The 27,214-nt window shown below is 42.6% G+C and overlaps 1 protein-coding gene across 1 annotated transcript in view; it reads left to right on the top strand.

Annotated features, from left to right (window-relative positions):
* Positions 1–1,664: 1,664 nt before the first annotated feature.
* The window catches only part of LOC125775217 (uncharacterized), a 46,316-nt gene continuing 20,766 nt past the window's right edge, over positions 1,665–27,214 (top strand). Inside the window, exon 1 of the mRNA XM_049445803.1 lies at positions 1,665–2,899. Coding sequence (XP_049301760.1) covers positions 2,761–2,899 — 139 coding nt within the window. The 5' untranslated portion in view covers positions 1,665–2,760. The remainder of the gene's footprint in view (positions 2,900–27,214) is intronic.

Raw genomic sequence — 27,214 nt, 5'->3', positions numbered from 1 at the left:
GATTAAAATTAAGCCTCCGGCAACGAATGTAGAATGCTTTTTTTTTCTTTTTTGCGAACGTATCGCAGTATTAACAATCTTTTTGAAAGTATTTTTGTTTTAAAGCAATATAAAATAAATTATAAATATTTAGCGTGTTTAAATAGGTTCACAAACTTATCGATCTGTCTGATTTGTGTTAGGTGTTTACCTTATAAAGCCTTCAACTCATAGCTTTCAGCAATCAAAAGCAGACAATAGTTTTCATCAAAATCTGTGATAAATGATGATGAATACTTGATTTTAGGGATCAACCGAATCGCACTTTTTATGAATGGTCGCAACTATTTATATCAATATTCAGCAAAACAACACACAAAAATTAAATCTATAGACCCCCGAAAGCTGGAAGCAAGTTCCCACTTGAACCAACCCGTATCCCGCAGAATCCATTCTTCACAGCAACCTCGACGCCATTCACGAGAGCACTCGATTGATTCAAATTTCATACCCCACCAGCCCCACACGGTGGCCAAACCTAACCCCGTTAGCGTTACTATTCACGTCCAAGCTTCCTGGTTTTCGCATGCGAAATTCATCCACCCACGGATTCCACGACGCGATGTGGAAGTGGCACCGACTCTGTCTGTAGGCGCATCACATGAATTCCACAATCACGGCATCTCTGTTTCAAGTTTCCAGTTTCCCTTGTTCTCCTCAATACCGTGGGAGATCAAGAGCGTCATTGTTATCCTCCTGTCACCCCCTCCTTCTACCCCTCCCTTTTCCACACGCACACACACACACACACATAAGCGCGCGCAACAGACCAGACCGGAACGCTTGAAGGAAGCAGTGTCCGATTTCATTCAAGTTTTCCTCTTCCGGCATGCTTACTCACATGTATGGTTTCTGCTCCCCTTTTTGGGGCGGTGAGGGAAGGCATGTTCTTAAACCTTGCTTCTCGCTCTATCGTTCATCTTTTTCCATATCATTTGTTTTCCTTTCTCCTCTCATTCTCGCTCTTTCCTTATCCTTCTCTTACAAAATATTTGTTTCATATTGTTCTTGGGTACCTTTTGGTCGCACACAGTACAATGTAGCTGGACGGAATTGTACGCCATCATTGCAACCTTTCCTGCTAGACTCAGCACAAAAAAGCTGAAGCAAAAGGAAAGTTTTTTCCCCTCTTTTTGTTAGGGTGAAAGCTTCCTTTCGTACCCACACGCATACCAATGCATGGTGTCGTATAAACACACAAACACAGCAACGTTTTGCTGCTGTACGAAATCAAAACAAAACGCGCTCGAAATGCTATTCTATGTCCCAACCGTGTCAATTCGGTCTGCCACAAACACAACGAAGCACACCTACACATGTTGCGACTGAAGCCGAAAGCTAGTCACTTCGTCTATCGGGAAGTTTTTTGTTTTGCACGATTCGTTGCGCATGCGAAAAGCCCGAAATGGTTTTCCATTCTGCCGCCCGCCCGCTGCATCCTTACCGGTCCAACTGCCATTGATTCGCCTACGCACAGAAGCTTTCCACTGCTTTGGCTACCTTTTTTCGGAGGGAACAGCAAAACAGCTGGTAGCGTTGCGGTACAAAGAAGGGATTTCATTCATTCAACTTTCGTCGAACGGGGATCGGATCGTGTCAGGCTCGTGCCGTTCCCGACCGTTTGGAGTTCAGTTTCGGGCCCTGTGGGTTTCGGACGCGATCTGCACGCGTATTGTTGTTGGCGTCGGAGCACAGTCGGTCAGACTAGTTCAGACAGTAGCCTCACCTTCCAGTTACGGCAGTGCACGCGACCAGTTTGGATGTGTCCGCACAAGTTCCGCTCATACGACTGCAACGACAGTCGCCATCGGGTAGCCTGATTAGCAAAAGAGGGGTGCTGTGAGTGAGTGGATAAAACTATCTCTCTAGCAGGACGTAACGTAACGTACGCTGCAGCTTTACGTCGCCACTCGGCAGAACAATCAGTGAAGGTAATTGTTATCATAAGCCTAATTGAGCTTCCCTGGAGTTAACATTTTCGCTAAGGGAGCACGCACAGGATATTTCCTGCGTCTAAGGATAATAAGTGGTTGTTGAAGGACAGGTGCGTGTCAGCTACACTGCACACTGTGTTTGTGTCCGTGTGTTGAGAGGCAACACTCAAGGCACAGCAGCTGCACCGTAAGTGAACAAACGATGCCACCAACAAGTGTGACCGAGTGCTATTAACAGACCCCGTCCTCGATCGTTCGATCGTTACGGACAAGTGTGTGTGCGTCCTTTCACACGGATACGCGATACGGAACACAGCGACTGCGGGGTCTCGTGCGGCCGATATCATGAGTGACGCTAACAGCCATCTGACTGAATGGTTGCATTGTTGGTGCGATAAGTGTCGATTACACGTAGTGGTGCACACTTGAAATCGAAGGCCAAAACCCTGTACAGTGTGTTCACAAAACTGGCCTAGGTCGAGCCGACGTCCGGCAGGATAAGTGTATCGTTGAGTGGTTTGCCGTTCGTGGGGTGAGTTCATCCCCATTCGAGGGCAATCGTTACGTGCGTGCGTGTTCGTGTTCCAGGGTGTTGCGATTACGGTGAGCCTAGGTGCGTGTGCCTAGGATTCTTTAGTACCGTGCCGTGTAAATTGTCTCTATTTGTGACGTGTGTCTCTGTGTGCATGTAAAGTAGTGTGTGCTCAAATCTGTCTATTGTGGGCGCGCGTGTGTGTGTGAGCACGTGTATGTGTACGTTCAGGCGTATGTGAGCGGGAAAATAAACATGAAGCGTCTAAGTCGTCCCCGGGCATTGGTCTGTCATCTGCTGCTGGCGATCAACATTCTAACCGTTTGCTGCAGCAGCAGCAGCAGTAGTAGCAGTAGCAGCAGCAGTACGGGCACTGATGTCACCATTCCAGCAGGTAATTGTAGAGCAAATGGTACAATCTGCTAGCTTCAACGTCGAAATAGCTATATTTAGAGCAGCTCACGATCGATATTTGCTATTTGCCCAAATATTCCTTTCAGCATCTTACGGAGGGATTCTTGTTCTTAGAAGTAATACACCTTCAGTGTGGGAATTTTCTTGAGCAAGGATCTCTTGGGAGCTATTCTATATGGTAACAACAAAAGGCCTATTTGTGCCCTTACTGTTCGCTGATTGTCCAGCACATTTGTGTGCCGCTACCTGGCGAACAAATGGCTGCCCGCAGCATTCCGTCGAGAGTAGTTTAAAATGAAAAAGCTATTTGAATAGCAGCTTTTTCCTGGGAATTTCTCTCCACAAGTTAGGTGTAATTGTCTGCTGCAGTGGTTTTGTGTGAAATGTATTAGAATTTTCAAAGGTAAAACATGTTTTGGTAAAACAATTCTCGTAGAGTATTATTTTACTTCACGATTTATACCTTTTTGGGGAAGGAGTTTTAGTACCAATATTCAGCAAACCATTAGACCTTCCCCGAAACTCTTCAAAACTCTAATCATGTGACTTTAAGACTTAAGAAAGTTTAATACATCTCTAAACGAAACGCTCGCTAAACTAACTACACCAAACAGATTTAACACTGCATAAGTTAGTTTGCATTTTGCTCTCCAAAGCAATCAAGCTACTAAAAAGTTATCAACCAGCACCCCCCGTAGCACGTGTGTACGTGTGCATGCTTTTTTGTGTTTGTGAAATATTTCACAAAATAAATGAGAAAAGAAAAAAAAACACGATGGAGCCAAATTAAATTTATGTTTCGCTACGCAACCCGACCCGCCGGTTCTTTAAAGCATGGGTCGTGGGTTAGTGTTTCGCGGCAAAAGTAGTAGAAAATAAGTAGCTAAACATCACATTCCAACAGTTGTTTGCCACCGTTCAGGCAGTGCTGGTTTGGAGGAAAGGAGAGAAAAAAAAGTTTTTCTCGAAAAGTGTGAGATAAAGAAAATTTAAACCAAAATGAAAAACACAACCTTTTTTTTGCGTTTCCGTTTTTAGCGTCTCCTTTTTTTTATTAGACACCGTGCAACGGATGCTCGGTTTTTTTTCCTTTATGTGTGTTAGTAAAATTTAAACATGAGCCTGTTCGAACGACTAAACCTCTCAGCACGAGCTTTTGGGAAAAACCGGCCGCAACATTGACGATGATGATGGTGATGAAAATTAGAAGCAAAAGTTTAACGCCTTTTCCACGCCGTTCACAAAGTTGTCATCCTCTGTCAGCTTCAGAGTGAGCACGTGAAGAGCGTGTGTTTTAACAGTTTTTAATCAAAACCCACGTGAACCGGGGGGTGGGTTTGGGTTCGGCTGGTAAGAATGTTTGAAAAAGATAAAGAAAAGAATGTATAGCAAGTGTACACCTAGATCAGGCACGGTTCGGTGAGTTTTGTAGAAAATTAATTTCAATTCATTACGCATCACATGGTATGCTTTCCCGATTAGCAAATGCATTAAGCTGTAGCGCGTTTGGAATGCAAAAGCTGTAGAATATATTTAACAAAAAAAACGCGCACACACACACACACACATGTCTCCTAACATTCCGAGAGCAAAGGAAGAGTATCGTTGCAAAATTAATCATGCTAATTAACATTCATACCATCATTTGGAAGCTTTGGGGGGGAGGCTACTGCAGCTTGCTGTTTGGCTCTACAGCGGCAGTTATGGTGGAGTAGAAGCTAAAGTTAGCTGATAAATAATTGGCTATTGCATTCAGTGGAAATTTATATTCCAAATGCAACAGATGCACAATATATTGATTGATTTCCTTTTTTTATTACTCCATCAGTTTTCCAGCAATAACAAATATTGTAACAAAAAAAAATGTTATCATTTGGAACAGAATTTTGAAACGAAATAACTTTTTTGGAATTTGTAAAATGTTACTTCATATTACAAATAATTTTCAATCTACTGAAAAATTAAATTATGAATTATTTTCCTCGGAAAAATGTATTTTTTATATAATAATTACAAACTTCTAGTGTGAAAGGATTTTTTCTAGTAGGGTGCACACTGTCCAACGCAATAACCATACGATGCGTGAACAAATTGCATCGATCCAATGTTGTTCCAGTTCGACAACGGATCCACAACGAAAAAAAATGACCGCCGCCACACGGAAGTTAACTACTTCGGGTGGATTGAGGTGGATAAATTATGTACCGAACCAACCGTGAGCACACGTGCCTGTCGTGTTATCCGTGTGAGGGAAAGCATTCTACGGCTTTTCGTTGTGCAATTAAACGTTGCATGTAGACTAGGGTTTGGTGTATTTTTTTTTTGCTGTCTCTCTAGCACAGGTTGAAATAAATGAGATTCATTCGTGATTTGGTAGTTTATTTTTCCTTGTTTGCATCAGTAATGTTACCGCCGTTTTATTTATTTTCTACCATCATTGGGGGGGGGGGGGAAACCGTACCACCACTGGTGCCAGCCTGCAGTTGAATGAAAATAAGTTGCTTTTTTGGTTAAATTTATCACCCATCTTCCAGCTGTTTAACCTGTGCTCTCCTGTGCTCGGAAGGCCGCTGCCGAAATAGGGTACGAAACGGGTGGGCCAGAAGTACAGAAGGAAGAGAAGGAGAAAGAAAAAAAAGGTTAAGTGCTTTTCCACCTACAGGTTTTTTTTTTGCGAAACAAAAACCGAACCGGTCGGTGCCATCATAAATAACTAATTAATCTCCAAGCCTATTTTTTATTCACGCGAGGGCATTATGGAGAAAACGAGATTTTCTCGCACCACACTGAACCATATCCAAGCTTTCCCACCAAAAACCTTTTGGGGTCACCTTTGTGGGTGGGTCTGCGGTGCTTTGTGTACTATTTTTCACGACCCATTAGATACGGGACTAGGTTGTACCTTTATTTGTGTTTTCTCTCCTTTAAAAATGCTTAGCAAAAGGGTACAGCAGATGCAAAAACCACCGTGCGGCAAACCAGCTGTTGTGACCCGCGTTTTACATTTTTTCGCGAGATGATTACCATTCCCACGAGTGGGTTGTAGAAAACTACCCATAAGGCATACATTGTTGTAATTTTGTTTCCACTGTTTGTTTGTTGCCTTTTTCCGCCATTTTCATGCCCCTCTCGCGCCTAATAATGGCGCCTTTATTCTGTACGCGGATTTTCATTTGTGGTGCGCCTGGTGGTGCTATGCTATAATGAAACGGTGAATGCCATTTAGGAATCTACACATATATCCCAGGCAGGTTGGCAAGAAATGCTTAATTGTGCTTAATTACACACCCGTTGCATGGATGGTTGCAGCTTGTTTGTGCTGCTTGCGCACGGTTTATTTTTGTACAAAAAACCTCCCAAAAGCTGACGTGATATGGCGTGCGGTTGATGAAAGCCCCGACCCGGGTTCTCACGCATCAAGGTGGAGGGGCCGTGTAAAACGTTACGCTAAATTTCCTACCATCCATCCAATATTGGACACAGTTCGTCACCTTTTTTCTGTGGCGTGTTTCGATCCCGAAGGGGATCCCGGCTGCCAACGCGTGCACACCGTAACACTTCCACCCTTGCTAGGCGCTTGCGTTGCTGCTGTCCGTGCGGCGGAGACGTTAGTATATCGCACGATTGAACCAGTGAGCTCGGTGTCTTAACGAGAATGAAGGATTTTGGCAAACGCCTGGTGAGCTGGCGACGAGCGATATGAAGTAAATTAGATGTGTTCCAAAATCCTTGCTAATGCGATAAGTAGCTTTACGCGGGAGAGCAAAGACAACGACCATAATACAGGCCAACCTTTCGGTTCGGCTTCTGGTAGGTTACCTTGGTGAGGTTCTTTTGCCTTTATCTTTATGTTATCCATCGTCAGATGTGTGCGTGATGGAAGATGCTTTCATGCGAGACGAATTTGGAAGCCGTGCATCGACAAAAATGAGCAAGATATTGTACCCGGGTTGGAAATAGCTGAAAATATTCTAACAGTAAGTCTAGCCAAGTTTTTCGTGATGTTTAGTATCGATTCATCTGGGAGAAGTAGCTTTGATTAAAAAACCGGAGAATTCCTTTCCAAGAAAGATAATGGCGCACAACAGAGCTGGCGGTGTTTGTTAGCGTATTGAATTAAACTAATCACGCATGAAAGAATCTTTTTTTCCTTTATTACACTGTTCTAAAGATACGTTGTGACATTTTCTTTAACTAATTTGAAAATACTTAAAGTAAGAAAAGTGTATTATATGAATTTTTGCTCGAAATTTTACAATCTTACTTACTTAACAGGTACAAATTCCTCTCAGCGTCAGGTTCGCGTCCTCTAAACGTCTAAAAAGTTCGCTAAACCTCCCATGATCGATAGCTGTCGACTTCCAAATAATTATCCCGGCTTTTCTGGTGGACACATCAATGTCCATGTGGACGACCTAAAGGACTTTACGAGTTGAGTCGTCTTGTGTAAATCGTATGACAACACAAGAACAAGAAAAGATAAGAACAACGTGTGTTTGAGTAGAAAATCCCTCATTCAAAATTTAAAATCATTCTTTTCACATTCCTTGCTCGTAGGAAATTATTCACAGTACAACAATTTCACCAACAAAACACAAAAGAGATATGCTTTCAACCGAGACACTTATCAATTAAACCGACACATGGATGGGCAACAATCAACAACTAATCATCTGGAATCTGGAACTCTCCCCATTCCCTGCTCCTTGCTACAGTTTGTCTCGCCCATTGCCTCCCTCGAGCACAGTGAATTTCTTACGAAAGAGATTACTCATATTTATCATCACTTGGCACTGTACACCCAAATAATGGTACCGGAAGGAATGTTTGATTGCTCAATTCCCAGAACAATCCTCGGTAGACGGGTTGCAAAACTCATGTTTGCCTGAAGTGTACTTCTATTACCACACGGAAAAACGACCCGTTACCACGAACCAGGGGTCACATTGGATTGGAAATTATTCAAACCCCATTCAAGAAGGTACATCCGTAATCCTTTGCCGCTATTTCGCCACCTTCCAGGCCAGGTTTGAATGGCTCGCTGACGCGGGGTAGGGGAAGTGTAGTGTTTTTCTTCGAATTCTTGCACCATTCGTACCGCAGTCGTCAGGATTTTGTAGGGCTGCAAATTGGTGGAACAAAATAAATAAAATGAAATCTCAACGTGCCTCTTGCCGTGGGTGACAAAGCGCAAGCCATCTGATCTTGCCAACCGAACGGTTAGGTAACATTTTCTTTTTTTCTCTCTCTCTCTGGTTCGTGTCACCCCAGCTGCGTCAACATGCAAGAACGCATCGGAACTTCGGCGAAGGAAGCTTTCCGTCAAGCGCGAATGACAGTGCTCGACCTCGAACAAAACCTTCCATCTTGTCGGTGGAACGATTCGCCGTCATAAATAATTCAACGCTCAAGAAGTAGCGCTTGTTTCTATAACCACAATTCGCTGCTTCTAAGCGAACGAACGTATCGTTTGAACTTGGTAGAAATTCTTTTTCTCCCTACTTCGAAACGAGATGGTTTATTCCATTGCACGTCGTGAAATGACATTTATTCTACTTGGGAAAATGTGTGTGTGTATGAATGACTTTACCTTCTTTCCAGCACCCGTAGCCCTTTCTTCTTTTCATCAAATCAAACGGTAATAGTGTTTTCTTCTACTTTTATGGTAAAGTGATTGCTGTATGATTGCCGCTTATTGCTATCCTTTAGATCCGGTAGGTTCACCACAATATGGGTAGACGAACTCACCAAACCCTTCGCTAACAGAACATTCCCGGGTGGGGTGGGAGAAAAAAGGAAAAAGATCGAAAGGCATGGTGAGAGACCTTGCAATGGTGAACGAGAAAATAAAAACACAAGAAAAATAAGCTTCGAAACAAACACAACATTTATTGCTATATTATCGATTGGAGCACCACCATCACCATCAAAACGGGTCGCCAAACGACTTTGAACGCGCCCGTCTAACCGACGCCTGTAAGTTAGGCAACCCGCCAGTCAGTCACGTTTTGCACCCCAATATGAGATTGGCTGGAGGTCGATCGGACTGCAGAAAGAGAGCGAGAGGGAGGGAGAGAGAAAACGGAAGGGATTTCGAGTTATGATGAAAGGAACGACTCAAGGGCTCGTGGCCTGAGAAAGTTCAATTATGCAGAGACCCCCGTACCGGTGATGGGTCAGTCCCGTAGCTTGCCTTTCCGTAGCTTGCACAACCCCGAGACCCTTCATGCCATCACGGGTTCCGTTATGGTTTGACCGCGATTTAGGTCACTTCCATTCCATGGTTTCTTGAAAGTGGGATGTAGATTGCCCACTACGGTCGATCTTTTGCCTTGTTGTCTATTCTACTCACATAAAACGGGCGGGTGGCGAAGAGAAACCTTCATAAATCGCAGACCGAGTGGCCTTCACGCACGAGTAAATGTCAGGAATGGCTAATCTATAGTTATGGTGTATGGGCCTCGGTGTTCACATTATAGCACATCCTTTCCCCCACACTCCGCATTTGACCATTTTGGCAAAAAAGGGGATTTGATTTTGATATTTTGCCCATTTTTTGTGTTTATCGTTCAAACCAAACAGACTAGGCGAATTCCCCACATCTATTAAACGTTTCAGGTGATGAGGAAACCGTTTCGCTTGTCGCTTGTCCGCATAAATCAATGTCGAACTCGAAGGCAGACATTAAATTTCGAATCCAATTCATTGCGCCCTTAAATGATGCGTTCGCACGCACCGCTCAAGCGCCAGAAAATGGTACTCGCAACCTTCCACAACGATCACGTGCTTAGGTTTTCGTTTGTGTGTGTTTGTGTGTCTATCTCCCTCTCCACTTCACCCATCAAACCCACCGGTCGCTGGTCCCCAAAAAATCAAAATGCAACTCCCCCTAGGCAAGTGGAATAACTTTTCATAAAACATGAAAATTATGATATTCCGGGGTTGGGTGAGTGGCTCACCCCCAAACCGTCCGCCAGCGCAGCGACCTCTTGCGGTGTCTCTAATGCGCTGCGAAAGGATAAGCTCATAAATTCATAAACTTGTGCTCTTCACAACCGTAGCTTATATGTTGATGTTTTTCGGATTCCGTCCCGCTACGGGTTTTTGCACCAGAAGGGAAAGCGTGTACCGGTTTTCGCGAACACACACCTTCCCTTGAACCCGTACCGCAACCTTGCCGGCTGCCGAGAAAACACTGTTTTCCGATTCTGAGCAAAGGAAGGGAACGGATTTTACGGATTGCTAAAGGAATCATTCCCTTCCTTACTTCCATTCCCTAATCCATCTTCTATCCTTGGCAAGCCATTATTCCCATGGAAGATGGATGAGCTTTTTTCTTTGCTTTCTTCCCCTAGTCTCTTTCCCTCTCTCTCTCTCTCGCCTTCACTCTGTCGAAACCACTTGACTATAAAATGATAAATATTACCCACGAAAAGCAGTCACTGTCCTCGTGGAACGGAGTGTGAACATGGGCGGATGGTAGAACTTCTTCTCCATCTGTGCCCCGGCAAACCGCCGGCACAACGCTCGTAAAACATAAACACGCAGCGGGTGCGGTGGGAAAGCAAATTAAAAATAAATTAATTTCAATCATCGCAATGCGAATATTGCTGCGGCCGCCACCACATGGGTACACGAGCGAGCGCGCACACCCGAATGATGAGGCGCGTCCGGGGAAAAGATTGACGACCGGAAATTGTGGTGAATCACCGGCACGATACGGTGTGAAACGCTTTCCGCGGAATCTGTTTTCTTTTTGCTTGTGTGGGTTTTTTTGTTGTTTTCAATTCAAACCGGCAAATGCCATGGGAAAATGGCAGCTTGCATGTCGGCAATTAGGAACAATTGGAGAAAAAGGATTAGAGCATCCGGCGGTCCGGATACCGATGGTATGTTATTTGTGTGTGTGCTCTATGTTACAATTTCCCCCTTTGCCAGCATACGCTACGATGGTCAGCTACAAAAAGTGCTAAATAATGGGTTTTGCAAGCTCCACCTCTTGCCCCTAATGGGCACGGATGGGGATTCAATTAGGTGTATTCCCGTGCCCAGCTGAGAACACAGCAGGAACCAGCTGGCCGCTGTTTGCACAATGACACAGCGCCTCAGAAGGGCGCATCAATCATTTGTGTGCCCTTACTTTTGTTTCTCTGCAAAAGTGCGAACGATGAGAAAGGATATGGCTGTGGTATCATTTTGTAATTTTCACCTCAATGAAATTGTACCCCGGAAAGGGTTTTACATCCGACCCCGTGGTGGTGAAAATCTAATTTTCGGCTGTGAGTTTGTGCAAACGGAATGTTTATTTATGAGTATCGATAAATCATATGTTTGCGTCATTAACTAAACGAACAGTGAAACTTTTATTTGCATGCGGCGTAAAACACCAGGCGTCTCCATTGGTTTTGCGAAAGCGTTTTTCTGTTGTTTATTTATTGCTCCATTTATTCATTTTTGATTTACTGTTACTACTCTTGTTACAGTTTTTAAGCTTGTGATAACGCTTTTGTTAAACACATACATATTGGTGGTCATATTTCCTAAAGGTTGGAATAAATTATGTACGCGAGTTTTACAACAAATAATCCAAAACTATGAACCATTTTTCAAATATTATTTATATCCTTTTTTCCTTACACACACACATACAGTTTTTACCCTAAGCCCTGCTAATCCTAAGCAGATTTTCTTTCCCATACCCGACCCGACATACACTTAATGGCAAGTTTTCGTCGCCGACAAATGCCGGAAAGCAGACAGCAACAATCGGTCTGACAAACGGATTACCGACACGCCACACGGAAAATTCGGTTTCGTGTCGTAATGGCTACCGCCGGCGAATAAAGCCATTCCCAGGTGGTAGTAAGTATGTGTGTGTGTGGGGGGGTCGGGAGCAACAATCGAACGCCAACCGACGTGATCGGTCTAGCGCTATAGAAATGAACGAATCGCGTATAAACGAAAGCAAACAAAACATAATTGCAATGCATAATCCTCTAATAGGATTCTGTTGGATTTGCCCAACTTCTGGTGGAAAGCTTGCGGGCGTCCATTGCCGCCATATTTTCACACACACACACACACACACACACACACAGCGCACAGTAAAGTAGTATAGTAAAAATAAGTAGGGAAAAGAACAATTGGTGAATAAGTTTGGCGAATTTTCCACACTCAGCCTAAAAGAAAACAAATACAAAAGAAGTAGAAATAAAAACGATGTAAGGTCTTTGGTGCGGTTCTTGGCCAATCAATAAAAACAATCGAACAAACATTTGCAGAACATGCTGTAGGCGAACGATATCGTGCCAGATTTTCGTGGATATCAATGTTCCGTACCGTAGCATACCCAAACGATGAAGGAAGTTGTACGGTTGCTCTGTCTTTGATGTGCTGTTTCGGATTCCCCTTCCCAAGCACTCCGCCATCGACACTACCATCTGGTAATGGAAGAAGATGGTGAGCATCTTACATCCGCTTGAAGCTTCAATTCCTACTGCCGAAAGCAACAAGAGCAAGCACTTAAGCCACACTAGAAACTTGTCGACATTTGCTAAAGATTAATTATTTTTTCTACCCCTCATTCACCTCTCCACCTCACGAAACCCGTCACGTGGTACTATTTTGCCTTGCCACGTCCATACTAAACTAAACGAGACGCTAGCGCAAACAAGGTCGGCCAAAGCAAAACAGAAAACGTGATAAGATTCCGTGATGACGTTGCGTTCGACATTGGTCGCTGTGTGTTGGTGTGTGTGTGTTTTTTACCATTCGCCAATGTATGGGCAAAAAGTTTTGTGCTCTTCATTTCCCCTCGGGATACGGTCATTCATTAGTTGGAAAAGTCGAGCTCAGAAAAAGCTTGCTTGTTTTCCTTCACTTGTTTTTTTTGGATCTCCAGCCTGACTTCATCTCTACGTTACCATCACGTACTGGTGTCTAGTAGCTTGAAAGCTGGAAAGCTTAAGCACAGCTGAGACACCTTTCAAAGTTGGCAACTTACTTTTAAGTAAATTTTCTAATCACCGGTACAGTTTGTGTGATTTGATCAACGTTCGAGCTAAGTAAGCAATTTGCTCACTATTTGTTAAACTTCTCAAGCCATTTGTAAATGGTTGACTTTTTTTCATTTTCATTTCCACATTCCATTTCATTCATTTCATAAAAAAAACAGGTGGAGCATAAATTTAATGTTTCAAACGTACGTTTGAGAAGCCTAACTGAAACAACTGACGAGCGTTTGCTGACGGTTTCCCAGAAGAAAATGAATCCCTTTTAGAAATGTTGTTGTTTACTGTTGTAGATTTCGTTCGCTTTTGTCAACATGCTTCGTACTCCAGTGTGTTAATTAAGTACACAAATACGCTGATTAATTACTACGTTACTGTTACTGATGAAGCTCACAATGGAAATGAAATATGATGAAATTCATTCTGGGAAATGTAAACAAATTATTCCTGAACTTCTATGCAAAACATATCAACGAAAACGTCATAGAAATTTCCGAAAATATTGTAACAAATGTAATAGAAAAACGTAACATCATTTATCGTAAAAACCGTGCTTCAAAATTAATTATTCTGCGTTGAAGCTTGATAGCATAGCGGACGATCTGCTTAAGGTCATGATAAATTATTTAATGGGTAAAAACGGTCCAAACCAGGAATGTTATGTTGGATTAAAACCAGATGAAGATGTTTTTTTTCCATTTATGACCGTTCATAACAGTTAACCAACCGCACCATCGTAAGCTCGCTTTAGTGTAGCTTTATATTACTTATTAATTATTAAAATGTGGGGACAAAACACAGCCTAAAGGACAACCCACATGGATCAAAGGTAGTACAGTATAAAGACCATAACTTAACTATAAGACTCCCATTTTTTTTAATAAAAGAAAAGTTGATGTTTTACAAAATTATAGAGAATACGCGCTTTTATTCGGTAAAAGAGGATGCTTGAGTAGAAGCCGTGGGTTACGAAATTAAAAAAAAAATCATTTTTGCTTTCTCTAAGATTCATTTTTTTGACTCTCCCAATCTTTTTAGAGCGGTACCTTTGAGAGTTTTAGAAAACAAAATCTTTAATTGTGATATAATTGTGTGAAAAATCGAGAAAAATGTTATCAAACTTATACCGATATTTTAAGCGTTCTGGATAATACGCAACATATGCGATAGAAGGCAAATACGGTTAACACTAACCCAAAACCTCTTCACTTTTCGCGCCTATACAACTAAAGCTTCATTCAAAATAGAACACTGTTTCGCTACACAAATATAGCTTTTCCATGTGGCGTCCCCAGAACCAAACCAGATTCGTTGAATTTAATATTATTTGACGCTTAGCGTCAAAATGAATCGGCTAAATATAGCATTCGGGGAAATTTTGCTATTTCTTTTCCCTGTCACTCTACACATTCATCAATCTTGGCAAGCTGTCTTCAAATTAACGGTAGAATCTCTCACAACCAGATAACAAATCCCGAAGCATGATCCAACCCCTCGTGGAGCCCTTTTGTTTCCACTTGCTTGCACTGCTCACGTACGCTTGCTGTGCTTCTGTTTACTTGGTGCTGCGTCATAAGCAATATCCCTTGCTGGAATTCAAATTCTTTAGCATCTAGAAAACACAAAAGTGCTCTAAAATGATTGGTGGTTTTTTTCTCGTTTAAATTACGGGATGTACACTAAAGAATGGAGCTTAGAATCTCTTTTCTCTGTCATTGCTTTTGTTTTCCATTATTTTCCTATATAGTGAAATGATACTGAACGAGATGGAAAGAAAGGAGAAGATACCTTGAATATGAATAATTCTACGTTTTACATTCTTTTATCCGCAAAAAATATTCTTCCTACAAAACCCATGAAATGTCACAAGCAACAACAAAAAAAGCATTCCGGAAAGGTATTTTCACCCCAACCTTGTCTCCCAAGCGCCTCCTCCATCGTCGATCGTAACCTACCGATCCCTTTCGCCACTTATCGTCACTGGCAGCTCCAGTACTGGTTCGGTTCGATTGGTGGAAGCCGTTTTTGGAATCAAAAGCTGCCAGCTTAATTTCCGCAAGTCGTAGCTTGCGATAGTCACGTGACTAGGAATTCGGGGTTTTTTTTTTGCCCGTACTAGGTACAAACAAAATCATCCAACCTTCAATCGATCGTCCTGTGGATGAAGCTGGGTGAATCAAAGAAGAGAATGAAGGGGAAAAAACATGAGAAACGAAAACAAGAGCAGCCCATTTCCGCCTGCTAGCAGTGAGCATTTGCATAGGGAAATCTTGCAGTTGACATTTACGAGCAGCTCGGCATGATGGGAATAAAAACCGGCAGGGGTAGAAATAGGAGCACACAAAGAAATTGAGTCCGTGGTCACGCAATCTGTCGATTTGCTTTTCCCCGCAAAAACTACGGTTGCCACTTCCGTTCGAGGCCTTTTGCCGGCTGGTTTCAGGCGGTTTCAGACACTTTGATGTTTGCCGAAATGTCAAAGAGATCATCATGGCGATGGACGCTCGTAATGGAGCTGTCAGCGCTAGCGGTTGTTACGATATCGAACGTACGGACAGCCAGACAGACCGACGGACGGACTTTGGCTTCCGTCCTGTAACAGACGCTTTGATACATTTTTGATGAATCCTACGCTTATCTGCCGTGTTGTACGGTTTCTGCAAAAATGCGGTAGTAAAGTAATTTTCCCAGCGCTTTAATTTTCCTGTCCCACGGTCAAGCACCAAAAAACGGCACATCGAACATGCCGTTAGCAGGATTTTCCATGGATGTCTCTTTTGCACAGTTCAGTCACAAAACTTTTGCTCCACGTGATAGAATCATCAGGCAAAGCGACTCTTGTGATATTGCAATATTTCATCTCGTTGTGTGCGTCTGCGTCCATAATCTGCTTAAGCATCCCCAAAAAGCGGCAGTTGTTTGTACGGTTTTGTTATATTGGCAAAAGGGTAGCATAAGCAACCGGTTTTTTTTTCTTCTTCTGTGCACACAACCACTCCGGCCATGGCTAGAAGGTGAATCAAAGCTCAACACCATTAATCATATACCGCGCACTGCCAAGATACGCATCAAACGCTTAAAGGTGCCATAGTAACGACATCCGTTTGTCACACGGCACAGTTAACGATGGATACTTGTGGGGCGGTGAGAGAGAGCAAAAGCAAAAGCAAAAATAAACAAACAAACCTTATACTGATTGTATCACGATCGGTATCGCTTTCACCAAACAAAACCTCTGCAACGATTATGTACCGTAGCGAACAATAACACGACGCGGCAGACAAAACAAAACCTCCTCCTGCCGGTCGGTTATATGGCAGCAGAGCGTAAACAAACAAATTCGCCACTACAGTTAGACAACTGGGCGCAACACACGCGCTTGTTATGTTACGTGTTGTGAAGATTTTGCAGGTTAACGATGTGAGTGTTGTTTGCTGTTGCGATAGGGACGTTTGTGATGATTTCAGGCCACAATGGAAATTGGATGCGATGAGTTCAATTTCTAAACAGACACATTTTGTTAAGATAGTTTTAAATGAGGTGGTTTTTTGGTTGGGAAAACGTATCGATTCGTGGATTTAGAATTTGTTATTCCTCTTTGAGTGTCTTTGAGTTTTATTTATCTTAACCTCAAATTTTTTGTGATCTATTATTAAACATATTTTATTTTTGTGCTAGGATAGAAAAATTCATTTTTTAAATCTTCATCCAACCCATCATTTACCAACTCCTATATACTTTGTCGTGAAATTTTTATTAGATCAAAAAACATAGTTTGAATCTGTATGGTTTGAAAATAAAAATTAACAAAGTGATAAACGGCGCCAGTCCACACGGCAGGATCGGGTTCAAATCCCATCCGGACCGTTCCCCCATAGCAAGGACTGCCTATCCTGCCTACGTTGCAAAATAAGTCTAGTAAACCAGAAATGGCCGGCGTGACCTGTAAGGACGTTAAAGCCAAGAAGAAGAAGATGTTTTGTCTTTCTCCTCAAAGTGAATTGACAAATTTGCATACTTCTTTATTTTATAATTTCATTTACAAAGTTTCCAACTAACACTACTCAAAGAGCTCCTTAAATGCTCATGTGTTTGGAATGTTTATATTTCGGTTTTACCACGGTTTTCTTTGAAACCCAGCGATTTGGGTAATAAAAATAGCGGTCACCGATAAAACTGACTGAAAAACAGCAACCATACTGACGTAATGTGTAGTCGTAAAAAACATATCTAACCCACACGAAAACCAAACTTTAATTTTATGCGATAGTAACAGCTTTGTTTTATTTTGTAACCATCTCATTGTGCCAATCAAGTGAGTCCAGGCTCGACGCTCCGAATACCGCATCGGTTCGGCACTGCTGTGATTCCCCTCCGAATCTTTAACGTTCGTTGAGCGATATGTTTGTCCCAGTGGACAAAATGACTTCATTTCGCTGATGAGCTTTTGCCGCTTATCTGCCAACCATTTCGGTTCACCCATCCACGTGGACCACATCAAACAGAGTGTGAAGAGCGCACGCTCAAAGGTATCGCACCGGATGCGATGGTCCCGGTTGGGCAGTTAATTAAATTTAAAAAAGAACTTAAATTGGATTATCTTTTAATTATTATCCTTTTGTGTTTGTTCGTCGGCTCGATCCCAGGCATCGTATTGGTGGCGCTTTTTGCTTTTGTTCCATGCCACATTATTCGTTTTGTTTTCTTATGTGCATATAAAAAGCACACTACTGGCACGTACTGGAGCGAGTGAGGGCTAGCCCTAAATCATTCTTCCGCTTCCTGACCATCCTGCTATTTGCTCGAACACAAACAGACTGGCCCAGCATCTATCGTCCCGAACCCATCCTTAACACTTCAGCGATGACAGTGCGGAGTGCCACGAACGTGCTCATCCTGAACGACGGCGACTAAGTTCATTCTGACTATAACGTATCCGTCTTCCAGCGATCCAGTCCGCCGGCTGATAGGCCCTTTAAGATTTCATTAATTTGCCATGGTAGTCACGTATGATTCATTAGATGTCACAGACGCAGAAGGATGACCAGAACCCTTAATCCTTTGGTTGGTTTATTTGTGGCTAAGACGTGTTCCATCGTATTACCGTGGTATGAACTGTCCGTAATAGAGGGCAACGTTGCTTAGTGCAAGAATTATTACTAAATGAGTCACTCATTTCTGGCTCAGTTTCGTGATTCTACGGGCCGTTGGTTTCACTGACATAGAACGCTAGCAGGCATATATAGCATGTATGCTTACTGACCAATGTAGCATGAAATGAGAAGATTTACCAATGGTAATTAAAGACGAGTATATGTTACATTCAAGTACAATGGAGACGCCTAGTGATTTTCGAGTGAAACACCAGGCGCCTCCATCATACTATTCTTTTGTAGATGAAATATAAAAAATGTGGATTATGATACTTTCAACTAGCTTTTTATGCTTTTAAACGTACGGAGGCTTAACAATTGCTCTACAAAACATCTACAACACAAAATATCAACAGTTTCGAGTAGAACCAAATAAATTCTTCACCCGGTTGTTTGGCATAAATTGTTTTAAAACTAAGCTAAATTCCAAATTCTATTGAAGGAAATGGGATTGATGGAACAAAAAAGATTCGTTTAAAAACAATTTCTTATTTTAGTTCAGTTAAATTTAATAACTTTAAGTATGTACAGCAAATTAGCATACACATAACCGGAAGTTGAAGAAGCTTGACATTTACTATAAACAACAGCACCAAGCTAATCCCGACCTTCGTCATACCTTCGTCATATTGAGGTGCAAAATTTGAAAAAAAAAACCCTAGCAAAACACACACTTTGCCCTATCATCCCTTTCTGTAGTCACCGTACATCGTTGTTTTACCCTTGTTAACAAAAGTCTAAAGGGTTGGCCATGCACCGTGAAAGAAGGATTTGTTTCCTGCTTGTCCTAAAATGAAACTGAAAGAAGAAAGCAAAAAAAAAACAAATAACCCGTCAAAACATTGTGCATCCATCGTGTTGGATGGCGCCCCGAAGCCGTATCTGGAAAGTGTTGATGCGTGGGACGTGTAGACACGATCGGCTTAAGGGGCCGTTACGTCTACGCCCTTTCGGTACCAGCTACCAGGCATGCGGAAGGGCCAAGCAGCAATTGGGATGACTTTTCTTTATGCAAATTTCAACCTCCCGTTACGAACAACTTTCATTACGCGTCCGATCCGTTTTGTATTCCTCCGCTGGCTAACTTTCATCATGGGGAAAAGCGTAACGAAACGACACATAAAACAAGAAATGCAGGAGAGAAGAACAGAAAAAAACCGCTGTAAAATACATCGCTCGAGGGAATGGAGAGAGAGAGAGAGAGAAAAGAAAACAAATTTAATATAAATTCATTTGCCACGGCAAACGGCAACGAATATGATGGTGGGATAATTTATGACCACTTTCCAGAAGGGCTCATCTTTGTCAATTTTGACGACCACTTTTGTCCGACCCCATGCACGGAAACATTGGTGGGCGCTACACTTCAATGGTGGCTGGTGTCACCGATGAAGCTTTTTTTCTTTTTTGAAGAAACGACTTATGAACCTACCGAAGGGGCAAGTATGCCGAAAAATCAAATGAAGAAGCAAGAAAAAAAGCACCTCGAAACAGAAGGATCGGAACGTAGCAAAATCGTAATCTGTGGAACGATGTGAAGAAACGAAAAAGTGCCATTTTCCTACACCTTAAAGCATTTGGAAAACTTTCCTTAAGGTTGTACCCTTTTTGCAACGAATTGTCGATTGTGTTTTTTTTTCATCTTCTCGTTCTCTCTCCCCGTACATCGTTTCTATTTTATCTGTCTCACGGCACCGGTTTTCAGTTTACCGTTTTGTGACCTGTCGTTCATATTCACACAAACATAAGCCAAGCGTTTTTGAAGCGAGTTTTAATAAACTTACCCTTATGCTGTGCCGAATGTGTCTGTTTTTTCTTCGTTTTTAGTGCGAAACAATGAGGTGCACATTTTACGGCAAAAGTTGATGAAGTTGTGCTAAGGTGTATAAAGCTTTATATACAATATTTCCGGATCAAATCATACACCGGGACAAACACGATGACAGCGATCGTTCAGAGAAGCAAGGCATGTTGGGTGCAGTAGTAAACCCAGCCCAGCCTGAAGCACACATTTATTAGCCATCCTCAAAGGGCAAATGAAATGATTACGATGATTTACCATTTTTCCACTGCCTGCGGTGTTTCGCGAAACAACAACGGTTTTTTTTCGGGAGGGTATTTGGGTTCATATTCTCGATACCTTTTTATAAAAAAAAATCTCCCAAAACAAAAACAAAAAAAAACAATGATCTTCCCACGCGGTACTGCTCAGACCGTGGTGAGTGATATTTCGTGAACTATAACCACCATTTTTGTGGAAGAGACGGTTAGGGGAAACCAACCACAACGGTCAGCCACCCAAAAAAAAAACGAGACGCACATGAAGTTCGGCGCGAATGACACGCGTTTGGTAGCGAGTGGGCGGATAAATGGGAGTTAATGAAATTACTCATAACACTCCAACCGAACGACATCCGAAACGACGGTCTCAAGACGTAATACCCCAAAATTATGGCGATGACACAAACGGGCGTTGGACGGGCTGTGAGATAGAGGGGGTACGGAAAGAGGGTGGGGGGGAGGGAGGCAAAAATAAAACCAACTCCCACCAACGATGCAGCCATGTTACGTCCTGCCCACTTTTAATGTGGTATGCGATTGTTCCGGTCGTAAGGCTCTGCCTTGGTTACGATGCTGCTTTATGCAGCAATTGACACGGAAAAAGTCACTAAAGCCTGGCAGAAAGTGGTGAAGTCGGGGGGAGCGGTCGTATGTGTGTGTAGGGAGGGGATAGCTGTAAAATTGATTGCATAATGGGAGAGAAAGTTGTAACATTTTACGATTATTTTTATATTACTCCTTAAGCTGTTGGGGACCAGTTTCTTTGCCTTTTTCGCTCTCGTACGCACGCAACAGTGTGCGTGAAGGACGGGAACGACACATTCCCGCTTTCGATGCTTTTTCTCTTGCACTCGAGTGTAATGTTGCGCACTTGTTTTACGGCATTGTAACAAACCTGATTTTACGCACGTGGGCGCTTCAATCTGTGCTGTGCTCAATCCGATCGCAAACCACTGCTGGCTGAACTGACCGGAATTGATTTTAATGGAGACGGGTAAAAAAACACACTTTTGAAGTGTGTTTTTGCTGTCGTTGCTGTCCTAAAGAGCTTACGGAATATGCATACCAGCAGTCATTCCACAATAAGTAGAGGGTTATCCCACTCACACACTGGGACAGCATCAATGTGCAACCGGTTCCCTTTTTCCCGTAAAAGCTTTTGATGGTTAAAGTGTTGAATTTACATTTGCCAGAACTGAACAAATATGGATACACAACCAAACACACACTTTAGTACCCTTTTTTTGGTTTAACCGAAACTTACTCAAATATTGAACCTTTGACACTTGGCACATTTGGAAGTGCTGAAGCACTTATACTCCCAAAAACCGGGTAGCAAATTTCATCACCAAAAGCTCGTCTGTTTGACGAAGACACAGTTCGACAGTTCCTTGCAAAAGGTCGTTTGATATGATCCCATTTACATTGGCACCGTTCCATGCACTAACAAAGGCGGCTTGACAAAAGGCACGTCCAGTGCCAAAGAACATATTCGCCACCGTACGAGACGAAGGCAGTACGGGACACTTATCTTCCAATGCACCAAACACAAGAGAACAAAGCAACATATTTGGCTGTCGTTACACAGCGCACCATTGACTGTTCGGTGCGGAAGCAGTCGTCCGGCGGGATGTGCTGCGGGTACGGCATACCCGCCAGGGTAAGTCAAATAACCATCTGCTTGAATGAAATCAAGCGTAACTTCCATTCCATGAGTGCTTGTGATGTCTTTCGACCGCTGTAACCCGAATGATATGCCACAAACCAGCACTGTTGCTGTCACTTTTACCGAGACAGTGTTCTGATCCTTCAATACCAGCAGCAAGCGGGATTAGCCTACCAAAAAAAACCAACAAATAGTGTGAAAATTATTATATGCATGAATAAAATTCACTTAACCATGCTCGAAAGGAAGAATACGGCAACCCCATCTTCCTCCAATCATGCCAAAGCAAAAGATAGAACGTCTTGTGTCGTGTGCTTGCGAAAGCTTCATTATAGTTTGTTCCCTCACTTAACCATTGCGGACGTGTCTTTTAATAAACATCAAACGAATCACGCTTGATCACGTTCGTCTGCACATGCACAAGGATCACCTTTGACCAGCAAGCTTAATAGATGAAGGGTTCTCGCAAGGTTCGCTTCCACCACTGCAAGGCTGCACATCAAACGAGTGTGAGAAACGATATTGCATACTCGCCAGGCGCTGGTGCCATGACCGGGATACTATGTTGCGTTGGATTGCATAAGTGATTTTCTTTTGCCGTCATAAGACACGCGTGCGTGATCCATATATACAGCCTTCTACCAAGCTAACCGTACCCGTAGGTCGGAAGATCAACAGCTAACGCGGTGTATGAATAAAGCACCAAGCAAATAACAGAAAAAATTCTATATATTACACACGAACAAAAAAAAGCTACACCAGCAAATGTTTCGGATTCTGTTGTCCTGGCATCTACAAGATGTGATAAAGCTATTTATACACGAGCGCGCGTGTGTGTGTGATTCTACATACAAAAGAATGAAAATAAATAGCTTGCTACCTACCAAACGATCTTAACACACCGCAAAACATGCATCCAACATGTCGGATGTTGGGTGGGTTTCGCACTTTGCGCTCGAATATGCAGCGAACGGTGAATGAAAGATGAAAAATATGATTTGATGAAAAGGCACCCGGTTTCGTACGAACGATTCTGACTGGTAGCTACGGATTCTTAAGTAGATATAAAGCTCCTGCTACATACACACATACACACAAGGGTAGAACATACTGTACGACGATAAATCTCGTCTGAAGTGGTCTACCCACGGAATTCATGCAAAAATAAATGGATCGATATTTGTAGTTGCTTTGCATTCTATGCTTCCTGTTGTATGCTTCCTCGATTTTTTTCCTTCTCTCTCTCTTTTTCTCGTTCAATGCATGTCGATTCAATACGTTCTAGTGGTCTCTGTGTGTGTGAATATTTCTGTTCTTTGCAATTCTTTTAACTATACATTAAAAAGGAAAGAAAAAAAGGAGTACGAACCGCTTCAAGCGTTCCGGTTTATTCTTGTTTTAATTTATTTTTGCTGGTTGGCAAACGAAAAACAAGAGAAAAAAAGCTGGAAAAAACACTCCTAAAACCCACATATTGAACGGATACTGGCTTTCAAAGCTGAACGTGTAGGATGTCGGTTGGAACAGTTGAACCGCTTCATAAACTATTCACTACACATTCTGTTAATTTCTTTTTCAACATTCGCCCCCACGCTACCGGCCCGGGGAAAACCCCGAATGAGGAGCATCTCTTCCCTTTGGTGCTGCACTCGAACTCTCGTACTACCGCACCCTTCAAATAATATAGAAATGTGAGAGAAATGTTCAACTACTTTACAAAAAGGAAATAGTACGCGAAGTGAAAAACAAACGTCCGGGAAAGCATCGCCAGCCATTGGGGTCTGGCACTAGCAACGGTTCGCTTTGTTAGTCAAAAAGAATTCTCACCACTTGAGAAACGAGTGCGGGTGAAATACGTATATTGCCATGCAATTTTCACTCCATTCTTGTATCATTAATCTTTTCGTGTATTTTTTTTCCTTCATTTTGCTGCTTGCTTCTTACGCTCGCTGGAACGAGCGGATGGAGTTTTTGAAGATATTTTCTGCATGCACACGTATTTCCAACGCACGTAACGCAAGGATGATGAATAAAGGTTTATTTTTCATGTTAAATCTTTAGCATGGTAGTGCTTTTAAGAGTTTTCTTTATATGTTCATATGAAGTATTAATTTTGCTTCAAAATTAAAAAGGTGTTGCAGGTGCTTAATAAAATTACAAATCTACGGCACGAAGCTTATTTTCATAAGTCAATTAAAAAAAATCTATCTCATCGTGTCCCCTCTTCCAAACCACCCTGTTGCAGTGGAAGATGAAAGGTAGACAAACGCTCACCGAACACGCTACCAAGAAATGATTCATAATTATAATTCCAATTATCCAGTGAGCTCGGGTTCCGGTACTATTAGCAGCAACTTGATACGACCGCCGCAAGTTTCACAGAACATTTCGACGTAGGTAGAATCTTACACCATCGACCCGGATCGATGATCGACATCGAGCAGCCAAGAATCAATAAGCATACGCACCATTCCTGACCGAGGTTGTAGCTGTGTCCTTCACTTCGCTTCACTTCGCCCCTGCAAGGTAGGCAACACCGTATAACACCAGGAAAGCTCTGACTGGGTCTACATCATCTACATACTTGCGTACGGTTAGAAATAGGCTGCTGAAAATAAGCAAAAACCGTAACTCATTTACATCATTAAAGCCAACACGGAGCCCGCTGCCAGTGCTATTCGCTCTCGCATATTATCACGTGGGCTGGCAGTCTGCCTTTTCTTTTTTGCACCTGTTTGTCTGCTCCGCCGAAAGGTACAGCATCGGTACAAAACCAACCCAAGGCACCAGGATGGCACCAGGGGTGGCAATTTTACCGCTAATTAAAGTAAATTAAAACGCTCATTAGAATTTTATTCAATTACCGCACGCCAAGTCAGCATTCTGCTAGTTTCCATGTTTTGCCTGCGCCAGCTATTAGTCAACCGTGACCAAACCACGGTTTTGGACACAGTCGCTTGGTCGCCGACCGGCATGGAGGTCGCAACCGCGAAGGCGAAACCGTTGGCGCAGCGATTAAAATTAATTATACTAAACCATCACCCGGTGTACCTGGGTTTTGGCTTCTAGGGTGGAGGGGTGTAGCAAAGTTCCGTACCGCCACAGCTGGTCGCACAAAAACCGCGAGCCGCGTAAGACGCTCCGAAGGTCCTTGCAGCTGTCAAAATATTGCTTCATTATTTTCACCGCACCGAAGCTGGCCGCGGAACCGTAACGACGCAACTGACCCGCGTGCTTACACAACATTTCTCAGCAAGAATTTTGTTGATAAAGACTTGAAACAATTGGTAGGGATAAGAATCAATTATGGCTGGCATGGAAGCACTCTTCAGGTAGAAGGGAATTTGTGGGCTGCCTGTTTTTTACAGCACTACGGTCCCGTATCAGCACGATTCTATTTTCATGCAACGCCTACGGTTGTTAAATTAATTGTACAATCCCTCATCATGCGCTGGGGGACAACGGTCTATGATGTATTGTTCCATTAAATTTATTATCCTGTGGTATTAATGGAATTGTTACAGGTAGAATTGTTTTTATACGAGACAGTAATGAAATGCTTTTGATGTTATTTGATTTCATTTTGTTCTTTCTCAAAAAAAGATTCTATAATCGTTTTGAGTATCAAAAAGCATTTTAGCTTGCGTTTATACTCGGAAGATCGTACTTATAAATAATTCCACGATTATGTCATAATGTAAAATTAAACATAATTGCACCTTCGTCTAGATTTTTGCTCTTTTATTTTGCATCATATCCCCGTAAGTTATTAATGGCCCAAAAATTTCAATGGAAATGAATTTACGCTCTAAAAAGCTGGCCACAAAGTTTCCGGTCGACTTCCTACCTCGGCCATTATGCAATGTTTGTGTTACAGCCATAATAAGGTTTCCAAAATTCACGTAACCACGAATTAACCCGACCGAAAAATGTTCAACACTGAATCGTTACACTACGAACTCCATGGAAAATTATACTAAAAATAGTCGCTTTACATAGCTTGTGGTTATGCCATCCGATGACCCAATTTCTAGCATTCATAATATTTTTGCATAACAATAAATATTACTACATTATCACAGCTAATGAACATTACTACTTTACTACTTCAACGAAGGAGGATTAGACTTGGCAAAAAATCCGTTCTCCGATTTTCTTTCCTATTTGGGGAAAAGTAATTTGTGCCCAGTCTTACCTCAGCGATTAATTTCGAAAACCGTAAATAAGTTATTTTGCAATTCTCGGAATACAGACGTAGCGAAATTTCTGATTTACTTACACTGATTTATCACAACACAACTTTGCTTTGATGTTTGTGCAATTAAATATATTTTCCACCTCCCCGTCGTACCAAAAACCATACTCCACTGTACTCTTGATCGATCCATGTTTAGCCGGCTCTATCCCATTCAGTAAACAAATTTTCAATTCGGATTTCCTTCCCGCAAAACCGTACTTTACGCGACGCCCCCAAAAGCGTGGCGCTTCATTAGCTTCAAATTGAGATTGCTACATAAATCCATCAGTAAAGGAGCAAGGCTAAGACGGGCAGCTATTAGAGTGGATAACATCCTGCCCTGTTGCTCCTCTGCTACCTACAACCACCACTAATCTCCACACCGAACCGTGAGTTTACAAAGACAAGCTATATTTTGTCCCTGCCATCCTACGGTCCCGGCCACAAGACACTCCCGGGCACAAAACTCAATTAACGGGCAGCGAAACTTTGGCCATTCCATCTGCCCGCAAAGTTTGTGCATGAAAGAGGTAAATTATACCGGCCGAATGTAACCTTTCCATGAAAAGGGGTTTGATTCAGCCACCGTACCACGCAGGTTATCGATATCATCATCTTTTTGCCTTGCGGGTTCGAGACAGTTATGTAGAAATGGGTTGTCAAATCAGGAACTTTCCCACTTCCAACCAAGCAATCCCGAAAAGCAACCCACCCGACCATGTTTTACAGCCGAATCTTCCCACGTCGAACGCTGCCTGGAAATGGAACAGATAAAACAATGTTCGGAAAGCCGGCGCAATCAAGCGCGAGAGTGCGAAAGTTTGGACGAAGTTAAATAACAACATAAAATCGCGATTTATTGCTACAATTGCTGCTGAAAATGCTCACCTCGCAGTAAAACACCCACTCGATCGAGTGTGTTTTTCTTTTTATTGCACTGATAATGGAGTGCTCGTTCTTGCCCAGCTTTAATAGATCACCTGCAAGTAACAGTAGCGCAAGTGTTTTAATAACGAACCGACGACGAACGCAGGACACGAAATCAATCATCCCCGCAGTGCTGGTTGGCGCTATCGTGATCTCATTAAAAGTTACTTTTGCCTCATTAGCGAAAAGGTCGCCTTTCTTCCCGTGCGAGTTGGCGTGTTGGGGCGAGAGTAATTTTCTG

This window comes from Anopheles funestus, chromosome 2RL (genome assembly GCF_943734845.2).
Source record: "Anopheles funestus chromosome 2RL, idAnoFuneDA-416_04, whole genome shotgun sequence".
Classification (NCBI taxonomy): domain Eukaryota; kingdom Metazoa; phylum Arthropoda; class Insecta; order Diptera; family Culicidae; genus Anopheles; species Anopheles funestus.
The sequence above is the reverse complement of the archived record's forward strand: the minus strand, read 5'-3'. Positions and strand labels throughout refer to the sequence as shown.